This window comes from Thamnophis sirtalis, unplaced genomic scaffold, assembly GCF_051295495.1.
Source record: "Thamnophis sirtalis isolate CommonGarterSnake01/CBP01778 unplaced genomic scaffold, rThaSir2_p1.2 scaffold_3, whole genome shotgun sequence".
Lineage (NCBI taxonomy): Eukaryota > Metazoa > Chordata > Lepidosauria > Squamata > Natricidae > Thamnophis > Thamnophis sirtalis.
In genome coordinates this window covers 162,920,212-162,947,842 of record NW_028261383.1, presented here as the reverse complement: position 1 = coordinate 162,947,842, position 27,631 = coordinate 162,920,212, and the positions used below count along the sequence as shown (strand labels likewise).

Below are 27,631 nucleotides of genomic sequence, written 5' to 3'. Positions count from 1 at the left end.
GGTTTATTGAAAAGGAAGCAGGAAAAAGCAGCCAGGCAGTCAGGCCTTCCGCCACCGGATGTATGGGCCATAGAGCTCTAGCCAAACCACTTGCCTGCCAGATGTTCACAGCTGGGAGTATGTCACCCTTGACTCATCGACACTACCTGCCAAAATCTGGATTTTCCATTCCTAGCTGTAAATAAGAAATTCCAGGGCAACCCTGAGCCAATGATGTCAAAACTGAAAGCACCACCTATTGTTATACAGCATTGAATTATGATCCCCGAAGTACAGGTGACCTCCCAGGTGACCTGTCCATGGTGCTGAACCATTTGCAGTGCAGCCCACGGGAATCATTACTAAATCTGGAGCAGGTGGAATACTGACAGAGAAAGCTGATTTGTTTTCGGCAGATGCTTGGAAGCACAACATAGGCAGGTATTTCAGTGTGATAAAGTATGAAAGTCACATTAGCATTTTTCAAATACAAAATATTTCACCATGTCCTAGAACTACAAAATGTGTTTTACTTCCACCAGAGCTTTATATTCAGATCACTTCATGACTTAATTTCAAGTGGTAGATAATTGGAAGAAAATATTGCACAGCATATATTTTACAGATTAGATATTCCAAATTCAGTCCCCTGAACTTTCTAGTATGCCATTTTTTAAAAAAAAAATCTGCTGTTACAAAGAAGAGCATAATTACATTTTAATCTTCCCTCAATCTAACTTTAGCCTCCACAGCCTCACAAAAGTCATCAATAAATTGTATTTTTAATGTGATTAAAGCAAAAATGCATTAAATATACAGCAAATAATTATATTTGTTTCAAACATATTTAAGCTTTATATTAAATTGCATTTTGTCTGACCCTATTAATCTTCTGGAGTTCATAACTGAGATGTTGTAGGAGAAGGAGTAGTAGAACCTGTAGCAGAGTTAAAAGAGGGATCAGCCTATAATTCTTACATAGCCACAAGTGAGCTAAGTCCAACCTGACTTCTCTTGATGCTCCAAGCTGGTCTGTTAGTTGAGGAAATTCCTATGCATACAGGTTTTAGCAATAAATCAGTTTAATTAGACCTTCACATGTGGACCTGGTCTTTCATGCCTGACAGATGTTATCTAATGCTGAGTCTAGCCCTCAGTCCAAACATTTATGCCCAAGTCATCATCAACCCGGTCAGTCCTAGAGGAGATCAACCCTGACTGCTCTTTAGAAGGCCAGATCTTGAAGATGAAACTCAAATACTTTGGCCACCAAATGAGAAGGAAGGACTCACTGGAGAAGAACCTAATGCTGGGAAAGATTGAGGGCAAAAGAAGAAAGGGACAGCAGAGAATGAGGTGGCTGGATGGAGTCACCGAAGCAGTAGGCATGAGCTTAAATGGACTCTGGAGGATGGTAGAGGACAGGAAGGCCTGGACAAAAATTGTCCATGAGGTTACCATGGGTCAGACATGACTTTGCAACTAATAACAACATCTTGAGTCAGTGATCTGAGCAGTTTATGCCAGCGATGATATTGCCATGCAAAGTTTACATTCTGATTTACCAGGATATGCCTGCCTTGTTATCCCATGTGGCATGAAAATGCAGCTAGAACATATGGCTTGATGTCCTAATTACTTCATATTCAGAGAAAGTTGCAGCTGAAGGCATGTTTATTAGTAATAGCTATCCTAGAATTAGGCCAAATAACATAAGGCAAACAGCTGTGTAAATTTTTGATTCCAAGCTACTTGCCCATCCCTTGTTCTTGACCACAGCTTTATATACAACGAACCAAAACAAACACAGAAATATATTCCAAGGAAGAAGAGGAAGAGGGGGTAAAGGAAGGGGAAAAAAGGAGTCAATCATGCAATGTACTACCTTACATTTTTCCTAATGTATATTTCTTCTCTTTTCCAAATGACTGAAATGTTGGTAACAATTAAAAAAAAATAGAAGGAGAAGAGGAAACAGCTGGATGATGAAAAGAGCCAGGAAAACAGTGCTAATAGGTGATGGTAAAGGAAATGTTAATGAACTGAGTACTTAAAAATTTGGTCCTTCAAAAGAACCCTGCTCAGATTAAATCTCATCTGATATTTCAGACAAGTCTTCTGCCAACAATAAGGCCTAAAACATTTTAAAGATTTTTGGAGAGAAGTTAATTTTCTGCAGTTGTCAAAATTTGAGGAACACTCCAGGCATAAGAGGCTTGCAAATGTGAAACAAATACATATCCTCTAATGAAAGTCATGCTGAAGGGCCAAAACACTTCTCCTAGCAGAAACAAAGCAAACCAAAACAATAATATTGTGGCATAAAGCGTTGCACTAATAGGACTAGGGAAAGCACACTTAAAATTTCCTCACAAAATAATCTTGGCCTTGGACCAAGCAATTACTCCTCAGCCTGACTTAAAAGGGTTGTTGCTAGATTAAAGAGAAACAAGGTTAATCATGCAGCATCCTCAGTTCTTTGAAGGAAAGGTTGGCAGTAAATCCTTATTGTTTCATAATACCTTGCATGCATCGAATCCCTACTACTACTATGACTGTCATTTACAGATGTCACAAGACCGACTGAGAAAACATAAGTCTGCTTATAGCAAAGAAACTACATCAGAGCTCAGAAATGAAATGAACGTTGATTTCCCAGAGATGAAATAAATGTACCTAGGTGGTCACTAGGAAATAAAACAAAAAACAAAAACTTGAGGGCACAATCAATCAATCTCACCAGAATCCCTTCATGGTCTTCTCTCTCTCTCTCCTTCTCTCCTTCTCTCTCTCTCTCTCTCTCTCTCTCTCTCTCTCTCTCTCTCTCTCTCTCTCTCTCTCTCTCTCTCTCTCTCTCTCTCTCTCTCTCTCTCTCTCTCTCTCTCCTCTCTCCCTCCCTCCCTTCCTCCCCAGTTTTGGAGCCTTTAGGAACTGCTGCCTATGTATTTGCAAACTTCCCTTTATGATCAGAACAGCTAGAAATTTGCTTTCTTTAATTGAAAACACACATATTCAAGATGTTAAATTCTACATCAAATTCCTTTTATACACATTTGAAGGCTTCCAGATTTCTTTCCATGAGTCACAATGATCTCAGAGTTGAAGTGTAATAACATTCCTATTTTAATTTGCGCTGCATATATGTAAATGAATGAATCTAAGCAACAGCCCCTAACGGCTGCTTCCCCATTGCTGTACAGTTCTTTGCTAATGCTTTCCAATACAATTGGTGAGCCTCCAGAATAATTCCTATTAGATAACATTACATATCATTACTATGCAATATTACATATCAGAAACTTTGTTTATTATATAAAGGACCTATGCAAAGGTCTCCTCCCCAACTTCTGAAGAAAAAATGATTGGATCTTTTTATTTTGCCTGATCGGACTGCTTCCACCAACAGGTCCATGAGTCCGAAGAAGATTCTGTGCACATTCAATATGTGAGCAGGAGCCTCATCTGTTTATTTGTTTGCAATGCAACTGCCAGATGCAACTCTAAAGCAATATAAGGCACCTTGATGAGATAAACTGAATTCACACTGAAATTGCAGGGAGTAAAATCTGCACAGCTCCCAGAACACAAAGCACTTTACTGAGTAGCTACTTTGCACTTTCTTTCAACTTTCCACACGTAATATAGGAAAGTGGTTCTATCAACTATATTGTGTTACAAAGGTGATATCTTCTAAAGCAGAAAATCCGTAGAATGAATTTTCCTGGCTTCCAGCCCCTTCTTATAGCTTCCGAGAGCTCTTCAGGATCGTATTGTCAAAATGTTAATGCTTGATAAAATAATCTTTTGCACACACTCACAGAGAGAGATAGAGATTGCACAATAAAGTATTTCTAAAAAAAACCCCACAATATAAAAACTGAAGTCCTTAAAAACTGAACAAACTGAAAATTTTAACCCCAGGACTCCAATGATAACACTGGGCCACTAACCAGATTTTTAAAATCTTTTAAAGAGTTTCTTCTAAAAAGCAAGAACAGTGCCCTCCCCTGCTATTTTTTTTTTAAAAAGCTTTCTCTTCATTAACTCTATCCTATTGTGATTGTCTTGGGAAAATCTTTCTGAAGCAAAATTTTAGTGAGTGGGAGTGTTTTTAATTCTCCCAGGCTTTTTAGGAAATTATATTTGGCAACAACCTTTCCTTTTCATTGCTTTCATTGTTAAATGCTAGTTTGTTGCTGTTTGATTTGTAATTGCTGTCAATGCTATTTTATTGTTTTTAATATATTGTAAACTTAACCAAAGGCAAGCAATCTTTTTTGCTTGCAATCAGAGGCTGCATTTTTTAAATTGGCTGCCAAAAACGGGAGTGAGTAGAACACTGATGCTATGGAGTCACAAGCGGAGAAGAAAAGGATGTATCCGTGTGTTGTTGGGAGGGGGGGTATTTCAGCATTCCCCTTCAGAGTTTATGAATGGGATTTTAAAGTTTTACTGTATTAATGCACACACTGCATTCGTGCACTTATTTTCCTTTAATACCCATTTAAAATCAATGGGAAATTATACTAACATTGTCCAATACGATTTGATAGCAAATTTTAATAGTGTAATCTTGGGAGATCCAGAGGTTTGCAAAAATTGAACGGGTGGTACTTCATGTTCCATGTATTGTCAATTCTTGTGCACATGAAAGCAAATTACAACCATTTTGTAAAATAAATATTAAGGAAATATAGTAACTCCTTTGCCCCTCTCCAATAATCCTGCTAATCCATGTGGATTAGCAACAATCATATGAAAGATTAGTTCAGTACCTTTTTAGAGGCAACATTTGTGGAAAACAGATTCTTTGGTTAGGAGTCCAGTATTAGTAACTGATGAGTTGCAAGAACAATACTTTTTTTTTTTGCTTTCATAAAGAATCAGTTATAGAGAACCAAAAAACAAATACATACAGTGAACCAAAAAGAAAGTTACCACAATAACATTATCATGCATCTTTTAAAAAAAATTAGGCAATTGAATCAATCTGCATTTTAATGTTGGAGGGAACAGACACTGCATTCTGTAAATCTTAAATCAGATATTGTATCACCTAATCCATTCTGAACAGATGAGTTCACCATATTGACACATTATTTCTCCACAAATAGATCATAGTTTTTTTTTTTAAGGAATGTGGGTGAGAGTATGTACCCTAATTGGAACAGATGGCCATACAAAATCTGATTGCAACATTCAGGCAAGTAAATATAAAATAGCCTACATACAGACAAACATATAAATTGCACTGAAAGGCTTTGATTGTTTCCAAATCTCAGTGCTTAATATAATGCTTCCCTGAAATTGGAATGTGTAATTAAAAAGATATCCTGTGGATGATGGGTGAGGGTTTTTAGCTATCTTTGAAGTTACCTAAGACAATGTATCCTCTGTCCTCTCCCATCCCAACCCCATGCCAGAAGTGTTCTAGTTCACTAGAGTAAATCATCCTTGCACAGCTTTTTTGAACAGTTGGATTGTGATATCTGAACATGGACTGTCATCCCTTTAGACCTCTATACATTAAACCCTACACTTAACAGATCATTGGGGGCGGTGTCATTAAATCCAAATGTAACTAAATTACGCTTTTATATTATTTGAACCAATGGACACAAAGGATATAAAAACATCAATTAAATAATGATGCAAATTGCTAAATCATGTCAATGATCTGTATGGTTTGAAACAGTAGATTTTGTCCCCTGCTTTGGGACAGGTAATTTTTTTTTCTGTTACACCTGAGAGCTCCAGAATTGAACTCCAGAGAACTGGTTACTTACTGCAGTGTGTTTGTGTAATCACTCTTCATTAAATTGATGCCCTCTATTTCTTGGTCTGCAATTCCTATATGTCATTGAACATATTGGCTAGGAATGATGGGACTTAAAGCTCAGCCAAATATTAAGTTGGTGAAAGTTATGATGCTCACACAGCATATAAACCCATGAGCATTTCAACCAAATTTTACTCAATTAGCTTAATTAATAATGATAAAGACATCCCTCAGCAAGAGAAAAGAGCAGCACATAAAGATACAGCGCTCTGATTTTGATCATCATTTGATGTTGGGTTTGCGTATATGTACATAAAGCACATCTCATGGTAGCTGTCATCTCTTTTCCCTCTGGCATTTCAGGTGCAGACACAGAGTTCATCTGCCTGAAAGGGCCCTTGTATTTCTCTCAATCATGCCTGAACAAGTCTCTGGCAACCTGGAACGAAGTTGAAGAACTGCCTTGGGCTTCTGCATTTGAGGCCCCTGTTCTACTGATACTTTTAGCTTTGGGTTAAATATAAAAAGAATGGTAGAATAGAATAGAATGAGTTGGAAGGGACCTTGGAGGTCTTCTTGTCCAACCCCCTGCTTAGGCAGGAAACCCTACACCATTTCAGACAAATGGTTATCCAACATCTTCTTAAAAACATCCAGTGTTGGAGCATTACCAACTTCTGGAGGCAAGTGGTTCCAATGATTAATTGTTCTAATTGTCAGGAAATTTCTCCTCAGTTCTAAGTTGCTTCTCTCCTTGATTAGTTTCTACCCATTGCTTCTTGTCCTGCCCTCAGGTGCTTTGGAGAATAGTTTGACTCCATCTTCTTTGTGGCAGGCCCTGAGATATTGGAACACTGCTATCATGTCTCCCCTAGTCCTTTTCATTACACTAGACGTAATACCCAGTTCCTGCAATTGTTCTTCATATGTTTTAGTCTCCAGTCCCCTAATCATCTTTGTTGCTCTTCTCTGCACTCTCTTCAGAGTCTCCACATCTTTCTTACATCGTGGTGACCAAAACTGAATGCAGTATTCCAAGTGTGGCCTTACCAGGGCATTATAAAGTGGTATTAACACCAGCGGGTGAGGGATTGCCCCATTCTGATTAGGACCAAGCTATCCAAAACTTTAATGACATGATAGTCATTCTTCATCTCCCACTGCCTCTTCCCACCCAGACAATTATTACAGGATGAGATCCCCACTTTTAGCAAGCATAATGGGGAAGTTCATGTATTAAAACAGGGATGGAGAGACAGAAGAGGCTGATTTGTTATAATGATTTGCAGGCTCGGCTGATCTGAACAACAAAGAACCTGGTCCTTCCTTCTAAATCTAATTGTTGAAATCAAAAAGCTCAACATAAAATAGAAGCAATACATGTCAAGCAAAGACAATCTGGTCCACAAGGAAAATATATGTATTTTCTTCTCAATAAGGAATATATTCCTTGTTTATTCGCAGCTGAAAATCAAACAACATGGCAAAATGTTTGAAAAATAAGAAACAACATAAGAGACAGTTCTTGAGTAGCATGATGGAAAGAAACTATATAAAGGAGAATTTAAGCTTTCCAGAGTTTTTCATGAAGATATGTGATGCAGAAAACAGGATATAAATGAATCTATAAGTATTACAATAACATTTGATTTTCAGCTCCAGAGCTGAAAAACAATTCCTGGGCTGAATACATGCTCAGAGGCAGTTTGTCCCTTAATCCTATGTTTTCTTCTGGAACCATTGTTTTGCGCCTGATCCAGGATTGGATAATTTTGGATTAAAGAAAGGAACAGCTGGCAAGGTACAATCCTTTTAAATCCTGAGAGAAAGGGAAAGCAATACATTAGAGAATGACAGTGACCAGGGATCCTGAGTTGGCATCTCTCCCTATTTCATTTGTTTTCAAATCAAACTATTTTTATTGTTGACATTGCTTTGCTAGCTTCCCTGAAAACCACTCCTGCCAGGAATGTCCCATTGTGAATGGGTGTGTGCATAGACAGTAGGCAATAAATAAAAAAACTTGGGAAGAGCTGAAGCAGCAATGAGAAGAAGAGGTTAAAATGTGCACATTTCTTTGATTGCATTTTTGTAGTTCCCTGATCACAAGATTTTAAGGAAGAGACTGAATATCCAAAAGAGTCCAGTCTTCTCAGGGTTCATGGAAGTTGTAGATTATCTACCCCTCGCTAGCATTTTATTGTCAATGCTTCTGAGTTACTAACATAAGCCAACCAGACAAGATGTTTAAAAAAAAAAAAGAAATAACATAAGAGAGAAAGAGAGAATCCTTAAGTAGCATCATGGAAAGAAGCACCCATAACAGGAGGCATTCATTCTTGAAGGCCATTGTAACAATACAGCATATTTTTTTCAATCTTATTTGATACAGTGTATTTTTTGAGTATAAGATGCACTGGAGTTCACCCACGTAACACCTATCCTCCGCCAGCTGCACTGGCTGCCTATTGGTCTCCGGATACGCTTCAAGGCGCTAGTCGTCACTTATAAAGACCTTCATGGTATTGGACCTGGGTACTTGAGAGACCGCCTGCTGCCAATCACCTCCACTAGACCGATTAGATCCCACAGATTAGGCCTCCTCCGAATTCCATCCGCCGGCCAGTGTCAACTGGCGACTACCCGGAGGAGAGCCTTCTCTGTGGCTGCTCCAACCCTTTGGAACGAACTCCCCGTGGAGATTCGAACCCTCACCACCCTCCAGGCCTTCCACAAAGCCGTTAAAACCTGGCTGTTCCGACAGGCCTGGGGCTAAAGAGCTGCTGCCCCCGTTTCGAATGGTATGACTGTTGGGTGTTTTTAAATTATGTATTGTTATGTTTCGTTTTTTATTTTTGTCTGTACCCCCCCTTCCCTGATTTGATTTGTTAGCTGCCCTGAGTCCCCTTCGGGGGAAAAGGGCGGCATATAAATATAATAAAATGAAATGAATGAATGAATGAAGTCGCACCAAGTTTTTGAAGAGGTACATTTAAAAAAAAGGTTTTTGCACTCTGCATGCCTCCCAAACCCTCTGCATGCCTCATTTTTTTGTGAAAAACGGGACATGCAGAGAGTTTGAGAGGCCTGCCAAGTGCTCCTCGGGGCTGTAGGGCGAATGAGCAAAAAACAGCCCATTTTTCATGAAAATGGGCACGTTATTAGCTAAAAACAGGGCATGCATAGCCTTTAGGAAGCTTTTAAAGTGCACCTGGGGGCTGGGGGGAGCAAAAAAACGGTCCATTGTTTGTGGAAAATGGGCCTGTTTCTTGCTAAAGCAGGGCATGGATAGGCTTTGGGAGGCTTGTAGAGTGTTCTTGGGAGCTGGGGGGGTTGTTTTTGTCCTCCCCAGCCCCCAGGAGCACTTTGCAGGCCTCCCAAAGCCTCTATATGTCCATTTTTGTTAAGGGTTCCAGGAGGCCAAGAATGCTGTATTCAGTGTATAAGACGCACCCAGATTTTCACCCTCTTTTTGGGGGGGGGGGGGAGGTCTCATACTCTGAAAAATACGGTATTTGAAACAAGATCCAGTTGATATAAGTACACTAAAATTATATTGAAATTGAAGCGCACACACATATATACATGTATAGATTTTTAAATTGTTCTCTTCAGGTATTTCATCGGGACGCTCAGTAAGATTATTTACCATAGTTTCAAGGGCAGCTACAAAAAAAAAAAAAACCCTAGCTTTTATACTTCCCTTGCGTGCAAGCCTTCTCATCAGCCACCTGGAAGTACGATCTAAGGAAGAGTATACGATTTTTATAACTTTGTTCCCTGTTACCAATTTACTGTATTTTGCTGAAACCAAGATTCTTCCCTGCTTCTCCAAACAAAGCAGCTGATGTGGGAATAGAGAAAAACACAACTCAGAAAGAAAGAAAGAAAAGCAGATACCACATTTAAGGAGGAGGAAAAAAAACCAACAATGAATTAAAATAAATTTACAGAAAGCTAGAGTTACAACAGAATTTAAGCTGCGGATTAAAACTAAGAAGGCAGGATAACAATTCCCCTATGACTTTTCTTCAGATGCCATTGTAAACAATACAGATTTAAGCTGATGCTTCCAGGGAACAGCCGAAGCCTGAGGATGGAGGTTGGGGGGCATTCTATAAGATGCTATATCCAGCTTTAGTAGAGCTGTATCAGCATAATTGTCCCATCAAACTGGATTCCCAGCTTGCTGCTGTCATCAGGCATCTCCTTTTATCTCCTTGGAGTTCTTTATCCAATGAACAGCAACACTTCTGGACAAGAACTCAGCCACTATTTGCTTCTGATTCATGGCAAAGATCCCCTCTCAGATTTCCTTAGTCAGAATTTAATACAGAAGTTGATTAAGGATTAAAGACTGGCAGCTCAGTTCCCACCCATAATCATTCCTCATCCAGAAAATATGCCTAAATGTCTGGCATGAATAACTGGCTGAGAAGCAATGCTGGATCAAAACCCCAGGGAGATGGCAATGATAGCAATAGCAATAGCAATAGCAGTAGACTTATATACCGCTTCATAGGGCTTTCAGCCCTCTCTAAGCGGTTTACAGAGAGTCAGCATATTGCCCCCAACAATCTGGGTCCTCATTTTACCCACCTCGGAAGGATGGAAGGCTGAGTCAACCCTGAGCCGGTGAGATTTGAACCGCTGAACTGCTGATCTAGCAGTAGCCTGCAGTGCTGCATTTAACCACTGCGCCACCTCGGCTCTTATAAATGATGCTTTGGACTCACTGAGAACTTGAAACCTGAAGAGCTACATCAAGGGGCACAACATCCTACACTTCTTCCGGGTCAAGAAGATTCTGCTGCTAGTAACTACCAATACCTGCCTTGCTTGTAATAGCAAATGACCAGGAAGAAGAGCAGGATGTTGTTCCCCTTCCACTAGATGAGGAAGGCTTCATAGAGGATAAGGTAGTCCAAAGATAGAGACAGGAGGAGGAGGAAAATTAAGTACTAGAAAGTGATAGAATAATAAATTCCAGATGAAGTGGGCTGTAGTCCACTAAAGGTATCCAGCAATAAATTTTATTCTTCAAAGTTCAACAAACAATGCCAATTTGTATAATAGGCAAAAACAGTTACTCTGCTAGAATACAGTTTAATATGGAAAGTCAACCAATTCAGCTGTCTGTGTGTAAATCCTTACACAGTCAAAAGAACACCCACAAAAGCAATGAAACAGAAGGTTTGGGGGGAACTTTTAACAAGCTACCTGTATTTAAGAACTTAGCAGGTTCAGTAACCACGGAGGTACTGGTTCTGGAGAAAATAGCATTTAGCCAGCATTCATGGTGATTTCAGAGGCTAAATTGGGTCAGCCCTGGTTAGTAATTGGATGGTGTGGGGGTCAGGACTAGGAGGTAAAGAAAGTAAAGACAGCTAAGGCAAACAACTTCTACACTTGCCAAATAAGCTACAAAATGTGCCCAGGCAATCATTGGTATTTGGTCTTCATCAGAAGGAAATTTTACTTTTGCTGGAAGTACAAAAAAATTAAATGAAGAATGTCAGGGAAAAGGCATGCTGTATTGGCATTTCAACCAACCATGCCCTTTTCCCAAGATTCTTAGATTTCTAAGACCAGAACACTCTTAAGTTACAGTAGTCAATTGCAAGTCTTTATTTGGAGAACTGGAAGTTTTGGAGCATTCTTCCTTCCAATAAAATTCTGCAAGAAAGACATCCATTTACAGTTCTCCAAGGCATATTTCTGCACAAACAGCAATTTTAAGTATGTCTTTAAAGTGCCACAAATAAGACTGGAAGAGCCAGTAGCTCGGAAACAATATATTGTAAAAACACCCTTTAAACCTATGGCTCACAGCAATCTTCCTGAAGGTTGATTAGAAATATGGTGTGGGGAAGCAGTGCCATTCTACAAAAGCTCCTTATAAAAGGAATCTTTAAATTTCTGTGGACATATGTGCCTGACATATCTAACACTTTATCCAAGATGTTTCCGCTTCTGAGTAAATAAATATGTAATTGTTAATTCAGACACCTTTTTTTTCTGAAACGGTTTTATCTGAAGTTGCCTTCTTCTGAGAAATAGTTTTGGGGAAGTTTTAATCTGGGGCTGCTTTTTAAAACCAGGATCTGCAACATAACATCTTGAGATCAAAATAGTATCAAAATAATCTATGACAATTGACTGAGATGAACAGAAATTTTTTAGAAAATGACATGACAGATAAGTTGGTGTCAGGAACAGGATAAACCACACAGAGGACTCATTTTAGCCTTCAGTATAGGCAAAGAATTGCAAGCTATCTCACCCATCACAAACACACAAGCATATGCATGATGACAACTTTTTATTTATAATAGACTACTGCCATTTCTTTTATTCACTGTTAAGGGGAAATCTATCACAGACTGAATAACATATGCTAACGTTTCAATATGTGATCTTATGGGGTAGACATTGGCAAATTGAGATACTGCAATCTTAGGACAACACATTGTTTACATTATAATTTAACCAGGCCAATTAATCAATGTGCCACATAACTTTGTAAATGAATAACAAATATCACTGCAACAAGAGATACAGTATATTTTATTTGTCTTTAAATGCTCCTTATGCCCACTTCCCAGAAAACGTCTTCTTTAAAAAATGGGGAGGCGGTGTTAAAACTGAAAGTCAGTGATTGTTCCCAGCTGCTCCCAGAGGCATTCGGGTTAAGAATAATATCCTTTAATCGCAGTAGCTTTAGTTGTTTAAAAAAACTATTAGGCTTTTAATAAACAATATCTCTGACTTTAAAAGATTTTATTTGTAGTCTCGTGTCGCTCTTTGAATCACCCGTTATCACCAAGCAACAGAGCCTTATTTGAAGGGGATGGAGGGAACAGAAGCCTGCAAAAGGTGCGCATAATCGAGCGTGGGAGCTCCTAAAGCAGATGGCGCCTCCTTCCTTGTCCTAAACAAGCCCCACGGACGTGTGAAACATCCCCCCCGAGAGAAGATGAAGCTACTTCTTGACTCACAATGATTTTGTGAGAGCAACTCCAAAAACCCTCCACTCCGTCGCTTCGGGAAGAATAAAAGCTTTCAATCCCTTCTTTCCGACCCCGCTTCTCTCTGCAGATACATTCGGCTGACAAGCCGGGCTGTGCTGATGTTAACCTTGGGAGAGGTTCGTGTCTATGGAGCTGCTCAGTCATCCAGATCATGGTTGTCCCAAAGTTGCTTTTTTGTTTCCCCAAGAGGCGACTGGACTTTCTGGTTTTCCTTCGAAGACGTTTCGCTTCTCATCCAAGAAGCTTCTGAGAAGCGAAACGTCTTCGAAGAAAAACCAGAAAGTCCAGTCGCCTCTTGGGGGGAAAAAAGAGCACTCTTGGAGACTTGGAGAGGTTCGGTTTTATTCCTGCGCTCAACTTCTTGTGGGAACGAAGTTGGGAAGGCTCCTTTGCGCTTTACCTGTGGAGCAGGTGCTAGTCGGGCTGGGAGAGGGGAAATACCAAGCGAGGTCGCTCACGAGGTTTGAGAAGCGCTCCTAAGCAGCAGCAGCAGGACCCCTCGCCTCCCCCCCACCCCAAAAAAAGAAAAATCTGGGCTGCCAAAGGAACCGCGGCTGTTTGTTTGTTTAGTCCGCTAAGCCTCCGCCCTCTGTGCCTAGGCGCTGCCTGGAGGGCGCTTGACCGTCGCCCCCGTCCCAGAGCACACCCTCCCCCGAGCTGCCCCCTCTTCGGACACCAGCCGGCGTTACCTGCCCTCGCCCGGGGAAGTTCTCGCAACAGGAGGGCCAGGAAGCAGACCAGGTGGCCCCTCAGTCCCGCGGGGCTCGCCGCCATCCTCAATCCGCGCCTGGGCTTTGCCTCTCTCTCTTGCGCTTTCTCTCTCTCCCTCAAAATCTAGCGGGGGGGGGAGGGCAGCCAGCGCGAGCCGACAGAGCCGCCTGGCCCCGCCCTGCTCCTCCCCCCCTCCCCTCCTCGCACGCTCAGGCAAGTCGCTCAGGCAGCCCCGGGCAAGCGGTGAAGAGGCTTCCCGGAACGGGAACGGGCCCCGCCGATCCCCCCCCCTCCCCAGTGCCTGGACTGGGGCGAACTTGTGACGATGGAGAAGCGGGCCTGTTCTGGAAGTCCGGGTTCCGACCTTTCCCGGATCCGATCCCTCCTCGGTAGCATGCAGGCCCCGCACGCAGTCCAGGGTCAAGGTCCCGCACGCGCGCTGGGCCGACTTAACTTCTATGGTGCGACTCTGGCGGTGGAAGGGATACTCCGCTCAACAGAGTACAGGTAGTCCTCGATTTACGACCACAGCTGAGCCCAGCGTTTCTGTTGTGGAGTGAGGGGTTTGTTAGGTGAGCTTTGCCCCATTTTACGACCTCTTTTGCCCCAGTTAACGGAATCGCTGCAGTCAATAAGTCAGTCACACTGGGTGGTTAGGGGGATCTGGCTTCCCCACTGAGTTTGCTTGTCAAGGGTGGCCAAAGGGGATCACATGACCATGGGAAAACAGTAACAATAATAAATAGGAACCGGTTGCCAAATTTTGATCACATGATCATGGTGATGATGCAAAGGCTGTAAGTTACTCTTTTCAGTGCCACTGTAACTTTGAATAGTCACTAAACAAACGGTTGCAAGTCGAGGACTGCCTGTGCTGTACGGCTGCAGGGAAGTCGTTGTGACCCATTGCAAGCCTCCCTTCTCCCTTTCCGGTATGAAGAGAAGCTCTTGGGTGAAGGGAGGCCTTAAGGCTGCTCCAAGGCCTTGAGTGTTCTACCATTCGGCATCCCCAGAATCCAGATTCATGAGTTTGTGTGTGAAGGTTTTTTCCTTCTCCTTCATCCTCCTCTCTGCTTACCTTTCGCATTTCTTTTTGTTATATTCTAAAATGCATTTAGCCAGTGGTGGGATTCAACCAGTTCGCACCACTTTGTGAGAACCAGTTGTTAACTTTCTGAGCAGTTTGGTGAACTGGTTGTTGGAAGAAATCATTAGGACAGGGAACCGGTTGTTAAATTATTTGAATCCCACCACTGCATTTAGCCCTTTACTAAAATATCTCATGTCTGTATGCCATGGCCTCAAAAATCAGATTCTGGGATAAACCCCTCAATCACTGAAAAAACTATCCCACGTTTAATCTGTACAAGACCTTTCAAATTCTAAATTTCTCTTCCTTCTTTATTCCTTTGCCCCGCTCTCTCTCTCTTCCATCGCATATGCAACCATGCTCAAAACAGTCCCTGACCTCCACCCATCCCTACCCCCACTTCATAACATTCCTCCGAATTGAAGGACTGGCTTTGATATTTCAGCAAGATCTGGCAGGACACAGATTTTTCCTATTTACCATTGAATAACAATTCTCAGAGTGTTGACTTATCCGGAGCCCTCCACAATAAATTCAGAGGCTCATTTTTTTTTCTATTTTGCTCTGAAGATGCATGGACGCCCAGAGCAGCGCTCTCCCAGTCCTCCCAGTCTTCCCACAATGGGGAGATTGTGTTTTATGTGCAGGAGTCTCAATCCAGGACATCTATTTCTTCTGTGCAGAGAACCCTGACCTAGATGCTTCGATGGCCCAACTTGACCCGAGGCTCTTCCTTTGCTCAGTAAGGCTAATGTGGTATAAATGCTTCCCAGACACTCAGCTGGACAGTAGTGATTGAGTTCCAGGGCAGAGATAGGACATTGAGTTGTATTCACGAGCACAGATTTCAGCTTCGGGCTATGTATTAATGGAGATTTCACAGACTGCAGAGGGTGACAGCTACAGCTACAAGGCCATCAGGGCAGCAGAACTGATATTCACAGTGTGCCTGCAGTAGGATATGCATACCAAAGTTTTGAAGAGGGGTAGGGAATAAGTGTGCTTTTTCTGAAGGGCTCCCCAAATGCTTGGATTCAGCAGAAGAAATGGAACGTTAATTAGTATTCAGCCTTGCAGACCAAGAAAGGCCCTCCGGGGAATCCAGGCATGTTGGGACACAGGATTTAAGAAAGCAGGGGAATGAAAGCTATGCAATGCTGCTCTTTACTCAGAAACACTACTGTGCTTCTGTGTTTCCTCTGGGTGGAACATCTGCCAGAAGGCAAGCAGAGGGCTGAAGCACCTGGCACCACTCAGCCATGCTGAGCTTCAGAGACTGATCCAGAGATCACCAAAGATTATCGCTATCAGCCTCTCAGTTGGCCACATCTTTTTACCCTGTGGTGCTTTTTAGATGCTTCCGTCAATCAACATTTTTGATATCACTTTCTGAAAGCACACTCCAGCTTTGTTCCTAAGGTTAAAAGTTTTTAAACTTTTCAGCATTCATTCAGTTTTGGGGGTTTCCTCAACACAAGCTTTTTGTTAACTTATCCCAAGACACAACAAACTCTTACATGCTTTACAATTAAGGATCACATGGGGTGAAATTTGTGACCTCAAACCACTAAAACCAGAAATTGTGTGATCATATTCAAAACATTACTGCTTCTGTCCAAATTGTGCGATCTTAGTCACACAATTGGACAGAAGCACAAATACATTCTGTACATAGAGAAATAAATACCAATTTTGTTCTGTGGTGTTTTGGAGAGATCTGAAGCCTATTGTTATTATATTTACATTGGCCCTGTAGTTGGCCAGTTCTAGAAAATGTTGCAAGTCACTCCTGGAGATCTTGCAATAAGCAGAGCGAGATGATAGATACAGTGACACTATTCCTGTATCCTATAATACCCTATAATATCGACACTTACATTTTTCTCATCCCTTATTCCTAAAGCATTTCAAGCTTTTCCAGCTTGATATGTATAGGTCAGATAGTTGTAGCCCAAGATCAGGGTCACAGGAAAAGAAAGGGGAAGCCCTGAAGGCCAAACATCTGCCCAACATTCCTCTTGCAAAGCGGGACCACCGATGAATGAACTTTCTTCTGATCAGAGAAAACATCTCCAGATGGATAATTGCAATTATTCTAGTCACTGTTTTCCTAGGTACACTTGCTGAATACGACTGAGAAAGCTAGGCTCCCTACAGACTTCATCCTTACCATTCTGGGTTGGGCAATTTGAGGCAAGATGCTCCATTTTTTACAACACCTGATCTGATCCATAGATCATGACATCCTGTTTTCAAATGGAGTCTGTTCAATAGAGCCGTGTTCCCTTCCCAATCAGAGGCCTCACTCAGTTTTTGCACAGAAAAGCAGCCATAAAGTCCAGGCCAGCAGGAACGCTGGGCTGATTCCAGCCCGGGGGCTGTGGGATGTTACTCCAGCTACAGCTGTAAATATTTGCTGGGAACCTAAAATCTGGGTCAACAATTTCAGAGTTGAGCCAGTGACTCATACCCTGAAGCAACAGGGTGACTCAGGCTAGAGCCCCAAGGACTTGGGGGTGGGGGGTGAAGCGGAGATGGGGGAGAAGAACAGCCACAACGTACCCTAGAGAGTAACCCTTCATCCTTTCTCCATTCTGACCAAGGTTAGGTACTTCTCTGAGAATGTGGTCCTACAACTCTATAAGAGATGTGAGTATGGTCACAGTTGGGGAAAAAAACAAGCATCCTAAAGAAGGAGCCATGGAAGCCATACCACATGGCAAAACTTACACTTCAAGCAGTAAGTGGTGGACACCTTAAGAACGACACATGTCAACCAACATAATTTATGATAGTTAAACAAACCCCTTAGGACAGGGATGGGTAATCTGGTCCTCTGCCGCTGCTGAAGTGGCTCTCACCAAAATGAAAGATTGCAAAAATGAAGGGAATGATTTCTCACTAGATTGTACCTTATGTACAGAACTGATGGGACTGGGGTAAGGAACAGCAACAGCCTGGCTAATCAGAATCAAGCCCATTACAATAGTCGTGGCAAAACACTTTGTCACTCATCTAAGAAAATGGGGGAAAGAGGAAGAGAAGTGAGAGAGATGTTTCTGGTTTTGTAAAAGACAAAATCATACTATAAGCTGATTGGGAAGGTGGATACATCTGTGATACTTGAAAAGTTAGAAAAAGTATGGAATAGATTAAGTCTCACTTGGTTTATTTGGTTACTCTGATTTTTGAGTAAACATGTCAGGGGAAAAGGAATGGAATATAATTTGGATGAAATAAAAATGCAGGTTGCTAGTTGATTCCATGGTCTTCACTCTCACAGTGTACTGTAATAGTCTAGCAGATGAACCATATTCATATGGCATATTAGGGTGATGGCTGGTTTCTCACATCACATTGATCCACAAATTATCCAGCTCCATTGGAGCCTAGTCTACCCTATGGTTGTCAGAATGGATATGATCTGTGTACAGACTGTTCTGTAAGGCACTTGGTCAAAAGGACTGTCCATGTTCTTGGCTACAATGTCCTGGAGAGGTTGAAGGAACTCTGCAATGGCCTGCTGAGGCTGCACTTCTGCAACCATATGTTTAGGAAACAACATCACTCAATTCAATGTAATTCCCTTCTGAGTACAAGCAGACATGCAAGATAGCAGGGTAAAGGAAAGTAAACATATCTTGGGTCAGATATTTATGAAGTGCGTTATTTATTTTCCCCTGGACAGATCAAAACAGAGATTTTTATTTCAATGAGGCAATCTTCCAAGAAAGCTAAAGAGTCAACGAGAGTTTAGTGAATAGAATACCCAAGCCAAGACATAAGTTCTTCAGAACTTGGATTTGGGGGGGAAAGGGAAGATTTGCAGGTTTTTAAATAATTAATGGCATTTAACAAACAGTCCTCCTCCCAACGGATTGATTTTTCCAGCTCTGACAGAATCTGATCACAGCCAAGAGGGTCAGTTAAACCTCTGGCAAGGAAGCTAGAATCATTATTGGTATATATTGCCATCTAGTGAGGAGAAAAGTGCTTTGAAAAAACACTAGAAGACATGCACTCCAATGTGATCCTGAAAACTGTTCAGGAAGATGATTCTTGACTCCAATGGGTGTTTCAGTTCAAAGAAAATACATCCAGCTCAACCTTTTAAATGAAATCCTCTGATTTAAATCAGTTTGAGGGCCTTTCATTCAATCAGATACCTCAGAATCAGCCCAAAGAAATTTAGAGTTAATTTGGAGATTGGTTGGCTTTTCAGGATTTGATAAACAACATTGGGGAGGAGATGGGAATAATAAAATGGTTGAATTAGAATTATTTACTTGGCAATACACAACATATACAATGAGATTGGTTGAGCTCCCTTGATGCACCCTCTCCCCAACACAATAGAACTCACAGTGAAGACAGAAAATCCCTAACCCAATAAATCATATTAACAAACATCCAGTCCTATTGCACCAGAGTGAACATGTTAAACATTATGCAGGCCCTGCAAGTCCATTGTACTACATAGTTATGATATTATTTCACATTCAGGAGCCTGACAGCCCAAGGATAGAAACTGTTCTTCAGCCCGTTTGTGCGGCTGGCTCTGCTTCTAGATCTGTTTCTAGATCTGATGGTAGGAGCTTAAAGAAGTGCTGTCCAGGGTATGAGTATGATGAAACTGGCCTAAATACCCAGCCTTGGACTTTATTGGTTTGTTTATATCTTCCACAATTTTGTTACTTTTGACCATTTATAACAGCTGCAAGCAACACAAGTGTTTAAATAAAGTTCATGGTAGGAACAAAAATGTATTAACTATAAACAGCCTAAAAATAAAATTGGATATCTCCTCACCAGAGGCCTTCTAAAACAAGTAAGGTTTCAATAATTACTGTGGGCTAACCAGTGGTGGGTTTCAAAAATTGTTCGAACCTACTCTGTGGGTGTGGCCTCCTTTGTGCGAGTGGCTTGCCGCCCATGTGCCCAGATGGGAGTGGCTTGCCACCCATGTGATCAGATATGAAGATGCCGATGACACTTGTCAGAACTACCTTAAATTACCTCACACACAGCACTGGCATGCATAAGAATAGGATGTAAACTTGTTTTTTAAAAGGCATCTTTGGTTTGGGTTAAAACAACTTCAACACACACAATATTCTGATTGCACCACAAACGCAGTAGTCATCCTTACCTTTCACAGAGGCATTGAGTTTTATAAATATGAGCATGATAGTGTAGAATAATCATATCCAAGGACCAGTGGTGGATTTCAAAAAAATTTGGAACCTCTTCTGTAGGTGTGGCCTGCTTTCCGGGTCCACTGGTGGAACCTCTTCTAACCAGTTTGGTAGATTTGACGAACCGGTTCTACTGAATAGGTGCAAACTGGTAGGAACCCACCTCTGGGGCCAACACAAATCCTAAATTGTGAGAGAGAAGTGGGGAGAGGACAGGCTTAGGGACACTTTCCCATAAATAGGTACTACAATTAAGAAGTAGTGCCTGTGAGGTACTTAACCACTGCCAACTTACCTCATGAAATACATCACCTTAGTGAACCCGATATGTAGTTTGTGTGATCCATTAGATTTTAAACTGTTGAGCTTTTAAACAATTTTGAACATGAGTAGAACATTTTCTGCATTGGTTCAGCCCAATCTGAAATGATTAAAGCTACCTGCCTAAATCTTTTCAAGGACAATGTCCTCTGAAAGGGTCTACCATCCCTGCAAGTTGAATATTTCTCTTTTATAGTTTAGGACAATCCAACTTTGGAATATTTTATATGAAATCCTGCTGTATTTCAGTCTCAAATATAAATTGAACTTACTCCTTTTACATCTTTAGGCACTTTAACTATCTCTATCTCTCCCTCCCTTCCTCCCTGTGTCTGAAGAACAAGGTGTCATAGTTAGAATGTCCAAATCACCTCCAGTTCAGTTGCTGACCCAATAATCCTTTTCTCAGTCCATAGTCAAGAGGGAGCAAATGCATAATTGGACTACATTTCTGTACAGATAGACAGACAGACAGATGTACATGTCTGTACCGTATGTGCATATGGACCTATCTCTGCAAAATAAAAGTAAATATTAAATCAACCACACTTTAAATCAGTGGATTTTTAAAGAATGATTTTTTTTCTCAAAACAATTATGTAACCTTCCTCATCAAGAGGATGACAAAGTAGAATTATTATTTTGGTTCGTCACACAATCAGCCAGATGTTCAGACTGGATCTGACATTTTTGCCCATATATTGAGTACTTCCCAAGGACCAATAATTGACAGGTGTGGATGTGTTAAAGATGTCATCATCTCAGGATGTAAGCTGTTCCAAGTAAAGCTGCCTTTTGCAATTGGCTGAGGGTGAATTTGTCAATGCTGATGGGGTTCAAGTTGTGCTCCAGTTTTCTTGGGATTGCGCCGTAGGCGTCTATTACTATTGGAAATACTTTTGGGGTTTTTTTGCACATTCATTCTATTTCTATTTGCAGATATTTGAATTTTGTTAACTTCTCCAGTTCTTTCTCTTCTATTCTGTGGTCTCCAGGAAGTGCCACGTCTACTATCAAGACTTTTTTTTAAAAAAAAATTATCAACAGTTGGTAAGTTTGGGGTGTTATGTGGAGGTGCCTGTCTATTCCAAGGTGGCGCAGTGGTTAAATGCAGCACTGCAGGCTACTGCTAGATCAGCAGTTCAGCGGTTCAAATCTCACCGGCTCAGGGTTGACTCAGCCTTCCATCCTTCCGAGGTGGGTAAAATTAGGACCCAGATTGTTGGGGGCAATATGCTGACTCTGTAAACCGCTTAGAGAGGGCTGAAAGCCCTATGAAGCGGTATATAAGTCCACTGCTATTGCTATTGCTATTCAAATTTATTATTATTTATTACATTTATATCCCACCCATCTCCCTGATATAGTGATTTTGGGTGGCTTACAGATCATTAAAAAATAAATAAAAGGTCAATAAAAAATTTAAAACTATGCAAAAAAATAGAACAAAGAGATGAATGGCATGAAGATGTGGTCTTCTTGCCCAAACAATCATCTCTAGAGTCCCAAGCCAAACCACAAAACCAAGTTTTAATACCCTCCTGGAAGGCCAGAATCATAACAGTTCTCAACTGTAGTGGTAGAGTCTTCTACACCAAAAGAGACTCTTCTTCTTGACCCTGCCCATTGGAAATCCTTAGTAGATAGGGTCCGTAGCAGGAGTCTTCTACTAGAATGTGTGGGATGGGCTAGTATCATTAGAGTGAGGTGGTTCTAAGACACCCTGGATCCATGCCAGAAAATATATATATGCAATTTTGAGAAAGGATAAATGGAAGTGTTGCTTAGGAATTAGACTCAAATTTTACATCACCAAATAAAGCATGTCCACCAAAGGATTTTTAAATACTGTCAGTTCTTGGTTAATTAAATCCATTTACACACATATAACAAACTCTCCCAATTTTATTGACCCAATATAAAGGCTCTAGAATCAAAGTTATTCAATATCCAATATTTAATTATCACGGAGTTCTTAAAATATGGCTAACATTATGATGGCTTTACTAAGTATGAGTAACAATCCAGTTAAACGTAGAGTTGAGAGTAAATTGAAAATAAAACAATGCACAAAATATTAGCAATACAGACTGCAACAAAATATAAATTAAATATGGCATGGTGGGATTAATCAATAGGGCTTGGTCTCAGATTTTTTTTTGGCCCGGATAGGCCTATCCATTCAAATCCAACTCCTTTTAACTGAGTTGGGGAGTTGGATTTGCTTGCAATACATTAACTTTGAGCAGAACTGAAGAAAGATTTAACAATAATGGTAAAAATGACATATGGATCCAAAAAAAAGAAAAGGAGATCCTGGTGGCTTCTTTCCTTCTATGAGAGAGCATTTGGCAGAGAAAAGAAAAGAATTTGAAAATAAAGCAATCCAAATACACATCAAGGGGATTAGGTGATATTTAGGGAGACACCAATCTAAAAAAACAAAAAGCATTCACAGAAAGAAGAAGAGGGGTTCAAAAGTTTATTCGTAGTAAAGTCTCACTGGACCAGTCAAAAATGAGCTGAAGCACAACAAGGGCTTGGAACAAGGCCTCCCCCCCCCCCCCCCAAAAAAAAGCCAAGTAAAACCCTGGTTCCCTTTTTTTCATTTCTTGGCTGGAACCAGCCTGCTATAATTTGGCTTTCGCCCCGAAGCTTCATTTCTATCCTAGCAAGCCTTCATAAGCCTCCAGAAGGAAGTCCAGAGGCATGGGCTTCAGGAGCAAAAGAAGCAGCTCTGTGTGAGGAAAAGTCAGAATATTTCCCTCTGCCTTTCTCTCCTTGCCTTGGACTGTATGGCTTCCCACAGTTTATAGGGTTGCTCCTTCCAGGTTTAGAATCTCTCTTGTGTTTTCCTGGATGGGCAAAGAAGAGAGAATGTAAGGGTTGAGGCTGCTCTTTTTATTTTGCTAGGAATGTTGGGTCAGGTAAACATGGGAGCGAGGTGAATCACAAACCACTGACCAGTTCTGAAGGAAAAAGAAAGGAAGCAATAATTAGTAATTAGTAATTTAATAAATTTATATGCCGCCCAATCCCGTAGGACTCCGGGCGGCTTACAAATACAAGAGTAAAATAAAAAATTAAAATATAGGGGAAAACAAAAACAGATTTGAGAGACCGCCTGCTGCCAATTACCTCCCAAAGACCCATTAGATCACACAGGGTTGGCCTCCTCTGGGTTCCGTCTACTAGCCAATGCCACCTGGCTACTACCTGGGGGAGGGTCTTCTCTGTGGCAGCTCCGGCCCTCTGGAACGAACTCCCCGCAGTGATTCGAACCCTCACCTCTCTCCAGGCCTTCCGAAAAGCGGTCAAAACCTGGCTTTGCCGGCAGGCCTGGGGTGATGAGTTCCCTCCCCTCTCGACTTGTGTGGTTGCGTGATTCTTGCTTATTTTAATTATCTGTATTCTGTTTTATGTTCCCCCTTTTCCCTTTTTGAATTGTTCGCTGCCCTGAGTCCTTCCCGGAGAAGGGCGGCATACAAATAATAAAATTCAATTCAATTCAAAACAACACACCATGCACTCGAACCTAGATGGGGGCTGGACCTCATTCATGGGTCAACAGCCCCAGGCCTGCCGGAACAACCAGGTTTTATGGCTTTTCGGAAGGCCGAGAGGGTGGGAAGGGTCCGGATCTCTGCGGGCAGATCGTTTCACAGGGCCAGAGCAGTTATAGAGAAGGCCCTCCCCTGAGGGGTCGCCAGCCGGCATTGTCCAGTCGACGGTAGCTGGAGGAGGCCCAGCCTGTAAAATCTTATCGGCCGTTGGGAGGTATGTGGCAGGAGGCGGTCTCGCAGATATCCAGGTCCTAGGCCATGTAGGGCTTTAAAGGTAATAACCAGCACCTTGAAGCATGTCCAGAGACCAATAGGAAGCCAGTGCAGCTCGCGGAGGATAGGTGTAACGTGGGTGTATCTAGGTACACCCAATATCACTCGTGCGGCTGCATTCTGGACCAACTGTAGTCTCCGAACACTCTTCAGGGGCAGCCCCATGTAGAGCGCAAATGTTAACATACACTGGGATTGGTTTTGGCTCATCAAAACAACGAGGCCTTTTGGAACAATGAGATCAGAGTGGGAAGAAAGTCAAGGAGATGGTGGCGATATCAGTTTGGGAGACTGGCCTGAGAAAACTAAGGAGCGACTGGAAGGAGCTGTCCTACTCAAAGAAGAAAGCAGCACCCTCCACCCGAATGCTGGGACCTGTTTCAAGAGAATTGCTGAGGTGACTCTCACCCAAACTGTTCGTGTTTTTTGTTACAATAAGAGAGAGAAACCCATACTCTGCATATGGCTTTCTGGCACACCAAGATGTAAAGTTGTGCCTTTGACTCCTGGCAATTGCCTGGGTTAATCTCTGAGGTTTTCTTGACAAGGTTTCACAAGTTCTTTGCCCTTGTCTCCTTCCCACGCGGCTGAGCAATTGCCCGCTTCCTGGGCTGAAAGAGAGTGACTGGTCCAAGGTCACCCAGATGGCTTTTTAATTAAGATGGGACTAGAACTCATAGTCTCTTGATTTCTAGCCTGATTGCGATTTCTCCGCGGGTGGTTCATGAAGCCAATGAGGAAAGAAGACTCGGACACGAATTTCCTTCGGGACGAAACCGACCCAGAATGAAGTCTGGGGGTCCTTTTTTATTGAGCATACACAAGGGAGGGGTGGATTCACATAGCCAATGGGGACCAATCATGATTGTGCAAGTTTACAGTATATGGTAACTCATTTACTCTCATGTAGACTCGAAGAACACTCATAGTCAATAAACCTTTTATCATCATGCAAACATCCAATGCTTAATTAATGTTTGAGAGTTAAACAGTTGTAACCCCTGATTTAATCAACGCTTAGTTACAAGTCTGTGGTTGCTGATCTGCTTAGTGTTAAGGGTACTGATTTAATCAACGCTTGGAGTTGGACAGTTTGTCTTACTGATCTAATCATATGGCCAATTATTGCTTTTAGTTTACTGATTTAATCATATGGTTAATTATTGCTTCTGTTCTATACGTGTTACAGTATGGCAGATGCATACCTGCACGTATATCGCAACATCTCCTCCTTTTGTTTTAAATTTTGAGGAGTCGGAAGGGAGTATCGTTTTTCTCTGGGTCTTCATCAGAGAATGCTGTTAGTAGGGCTTTGTGTTACGAATCAAAGATTGCTGTGTTAATGTTTTTGCCCTGTGTCATACTTTCTACTGTGGATTGAATGATGATTCGGAGCACTGGGATTAAACAGGGTAAAAGGAGAAACCCTAGGAGCGCCATGCCTGCCATGAAGGTGGCTTGTTTCCAATTGCGAAAAATTCCTCCCAGGAAGCCTGCATCATCCATTAATCCTGTCCACTTTTGCATGGGTACGTGAACCAATTTCTGCAACTGAGATTGGCCACTACCTTGCCAGTTTCATCAATTTGAAGACAGCAATTTGTAAAATTAAATTTCCCACATACTCCCCTTCCTTTTGTTTTTTCTTCAAAACATGTGAGTGGAATGCACATGTGTTTGACAAGAGATTAAAATTGGTCAGATCAGGGAGATCTAATTCTGATGAAAAAACATTGAGAGAGACACTAGAAGGATCTCTTCAGTGGCTCCCAGATAGCTTTCAACCATGAAGGTCTAGCAACCGGGGCACAAATTTCTGGAAAGAAATTTACAGTATCCAATTTTCCATGCCAATTAGTATCAGATATCATTTTCTGTGAGCTTTCAGACAAGCAGAAATCCCAAAAATTAAAAGGGATGGTTCTTCAACCTGCCCTGGCTCTTATTTTAGTGAGGCCAAATTGAGTTTTGCTAAAAATCAACCTACGAAAAACTGTGTGTGGAGGAGATAGTTTCAATCTAATTCTGAATAGGCTCTTCTCTCTCTCTCTCTCTCTCTCTCTATCTCTCTTTCCTGGTGTGTGTGTGTGTGTAGCTGCTTCTACAATACAGAAAATACAGACATTTTAGACAAACTTTCCCTCCCACTAGACATAAATCCAAGGTGTTCAGAATTGCTGTGCTATCATTCTCAAAATACAATTCTTACAGGAATACATTAAAACTGATTACAATATAAATGAGAAAAGAAAGAAACCTAACAATGAATTTCTGTGAAGAAAGCAAAGAAAGAGAACTTTAGGATCAATTTTCACCCTCCCCAATAGTCTTCTGGGGATAGAAGAAAGTCTTTTGGTCTTTACTTCTCCATCTCAGAGTCCATTCTTTCATATCTGCTGGATGGCATTAGGCTTAGCTTGCTGATAAGAGTGGTCAGTCAGGTTTGGTAGTCAGTTCCAGACTTGGCTAAGTTTTTTCTCCTCATGTCAGGTTTTATCAGAATGCAATCGCCAGCAGCCAATTCAAGAGTTAGCAGTCCTTTGTGTCTTAGGTGAAGAAAAAGAGAGGCCAAATATACAGTTCTTTACAGACATATCTTTAGTCCCATGTTGTGGAATCTCACCCATTCTGTCCAAATGTGGAAATCCAAACATTATTCCAGAAGGCAGACAATGTAAATGATGTAAATTTCATGGAACAGGACATTCCCACTGCTTCTATGATTGAAACACTTTTGCAGTAAGATGAGTAAATTTTCAAAAGAGACAACAACTTGTGTTGCAAACAAACAAACAAAATATCATAGGGTAAAGCACCTTGACTCACAAGCTTTTACAAATGCACTCAGGTGTAAAAGAGAAAGGGAAGAAAAATAGCTTTTTTGTTAAAAAAATGCAATTAAAAAAAGAGGTACTTTGAGTCAACGCTCCAAAATATTAGATTCCATTCAGATGGAAGCAAATCCTCATCAAGTATGTTAAAACATTTACAAATGTAAGCAAAATATCTCAAAATCATTTCTGTTTATAGGTTTAATTAAGCATTTTAAACCTCAAAAATTTCCAGAAGGAAAAGAGAAAAAGTCAAAATTGCATTCAGAGCAGAAAAGGAAATGTAACTGCATAACTTTTATAGATGAAAAGATAATAGTAAAAGGTAAAGGTGAAGGAGCAAGTCACCCATTTACTCCAAATGTCTCAGAAGAGAGAGGAAAAAAAATTGTTTAAAATGAGCAGAAAACTTCAGCCGCCCTTCAATGACCCAAAAAGGAATGAGGGAAAGAAGGGGGCGGGGAATGCACAGAGGCATTCACAGGTATCTCATACACACGTTCACTGTAAATGAGCAGACACACACTCTCCCCATTTCTCCTGCTTCCCTCCAAAGAATGACCCAGAGGGGAAAAAAAAGGGGGGGGTTCACACAGGCAATCACAGGTCTTTGGATCTCTTCAGTTATCACTTTCGGGGACATATACATTCATACTGCAATCATGCTTGCTCATGCCAACCAATCATAACACACAAGCATACACACACATACCATTAAACAATCTTGCAGCTTACTGTACATTTGCACTGCAATCAGACTGCTTGTGTAAATTAATTTCACACACAAAAATATCCCATTTCATTCTTCTTTCATACAAAGCAGTTATTACAATTATTTCAGGGAGCTGTACATAAGCC

The 27,631-nt window shown here is 41.3% G+C and overlaps 1 protein-coding gene across 1 annotated transcript in view; it reads right to left on the bottom strand.

Moving 5' to 3' along the window:
- Positions 1 to 13,605, bottom strand: part of COL5A3 (collagen type V alpha 3 chain) — a 133,710-nt gene extending 120,105 nt beyond the window's left edge. Inside the window, exon 1 of the mRNA XM_087710659.1 lies at positions 13,479 to 13,605. Coding sequence (XP_087566785.1) covers positions 13,479 to 13,563 — 85 coding nt within the window. The 5' untranslated portion in view covers positions 13,564 to 13,605. The remainder of the gene's footprint in view (positions 1 to 13,478) is intronic.
- Between the last annotated feature and the right edge of the window lie 14,026 nt (positions 13,606 to 27,631).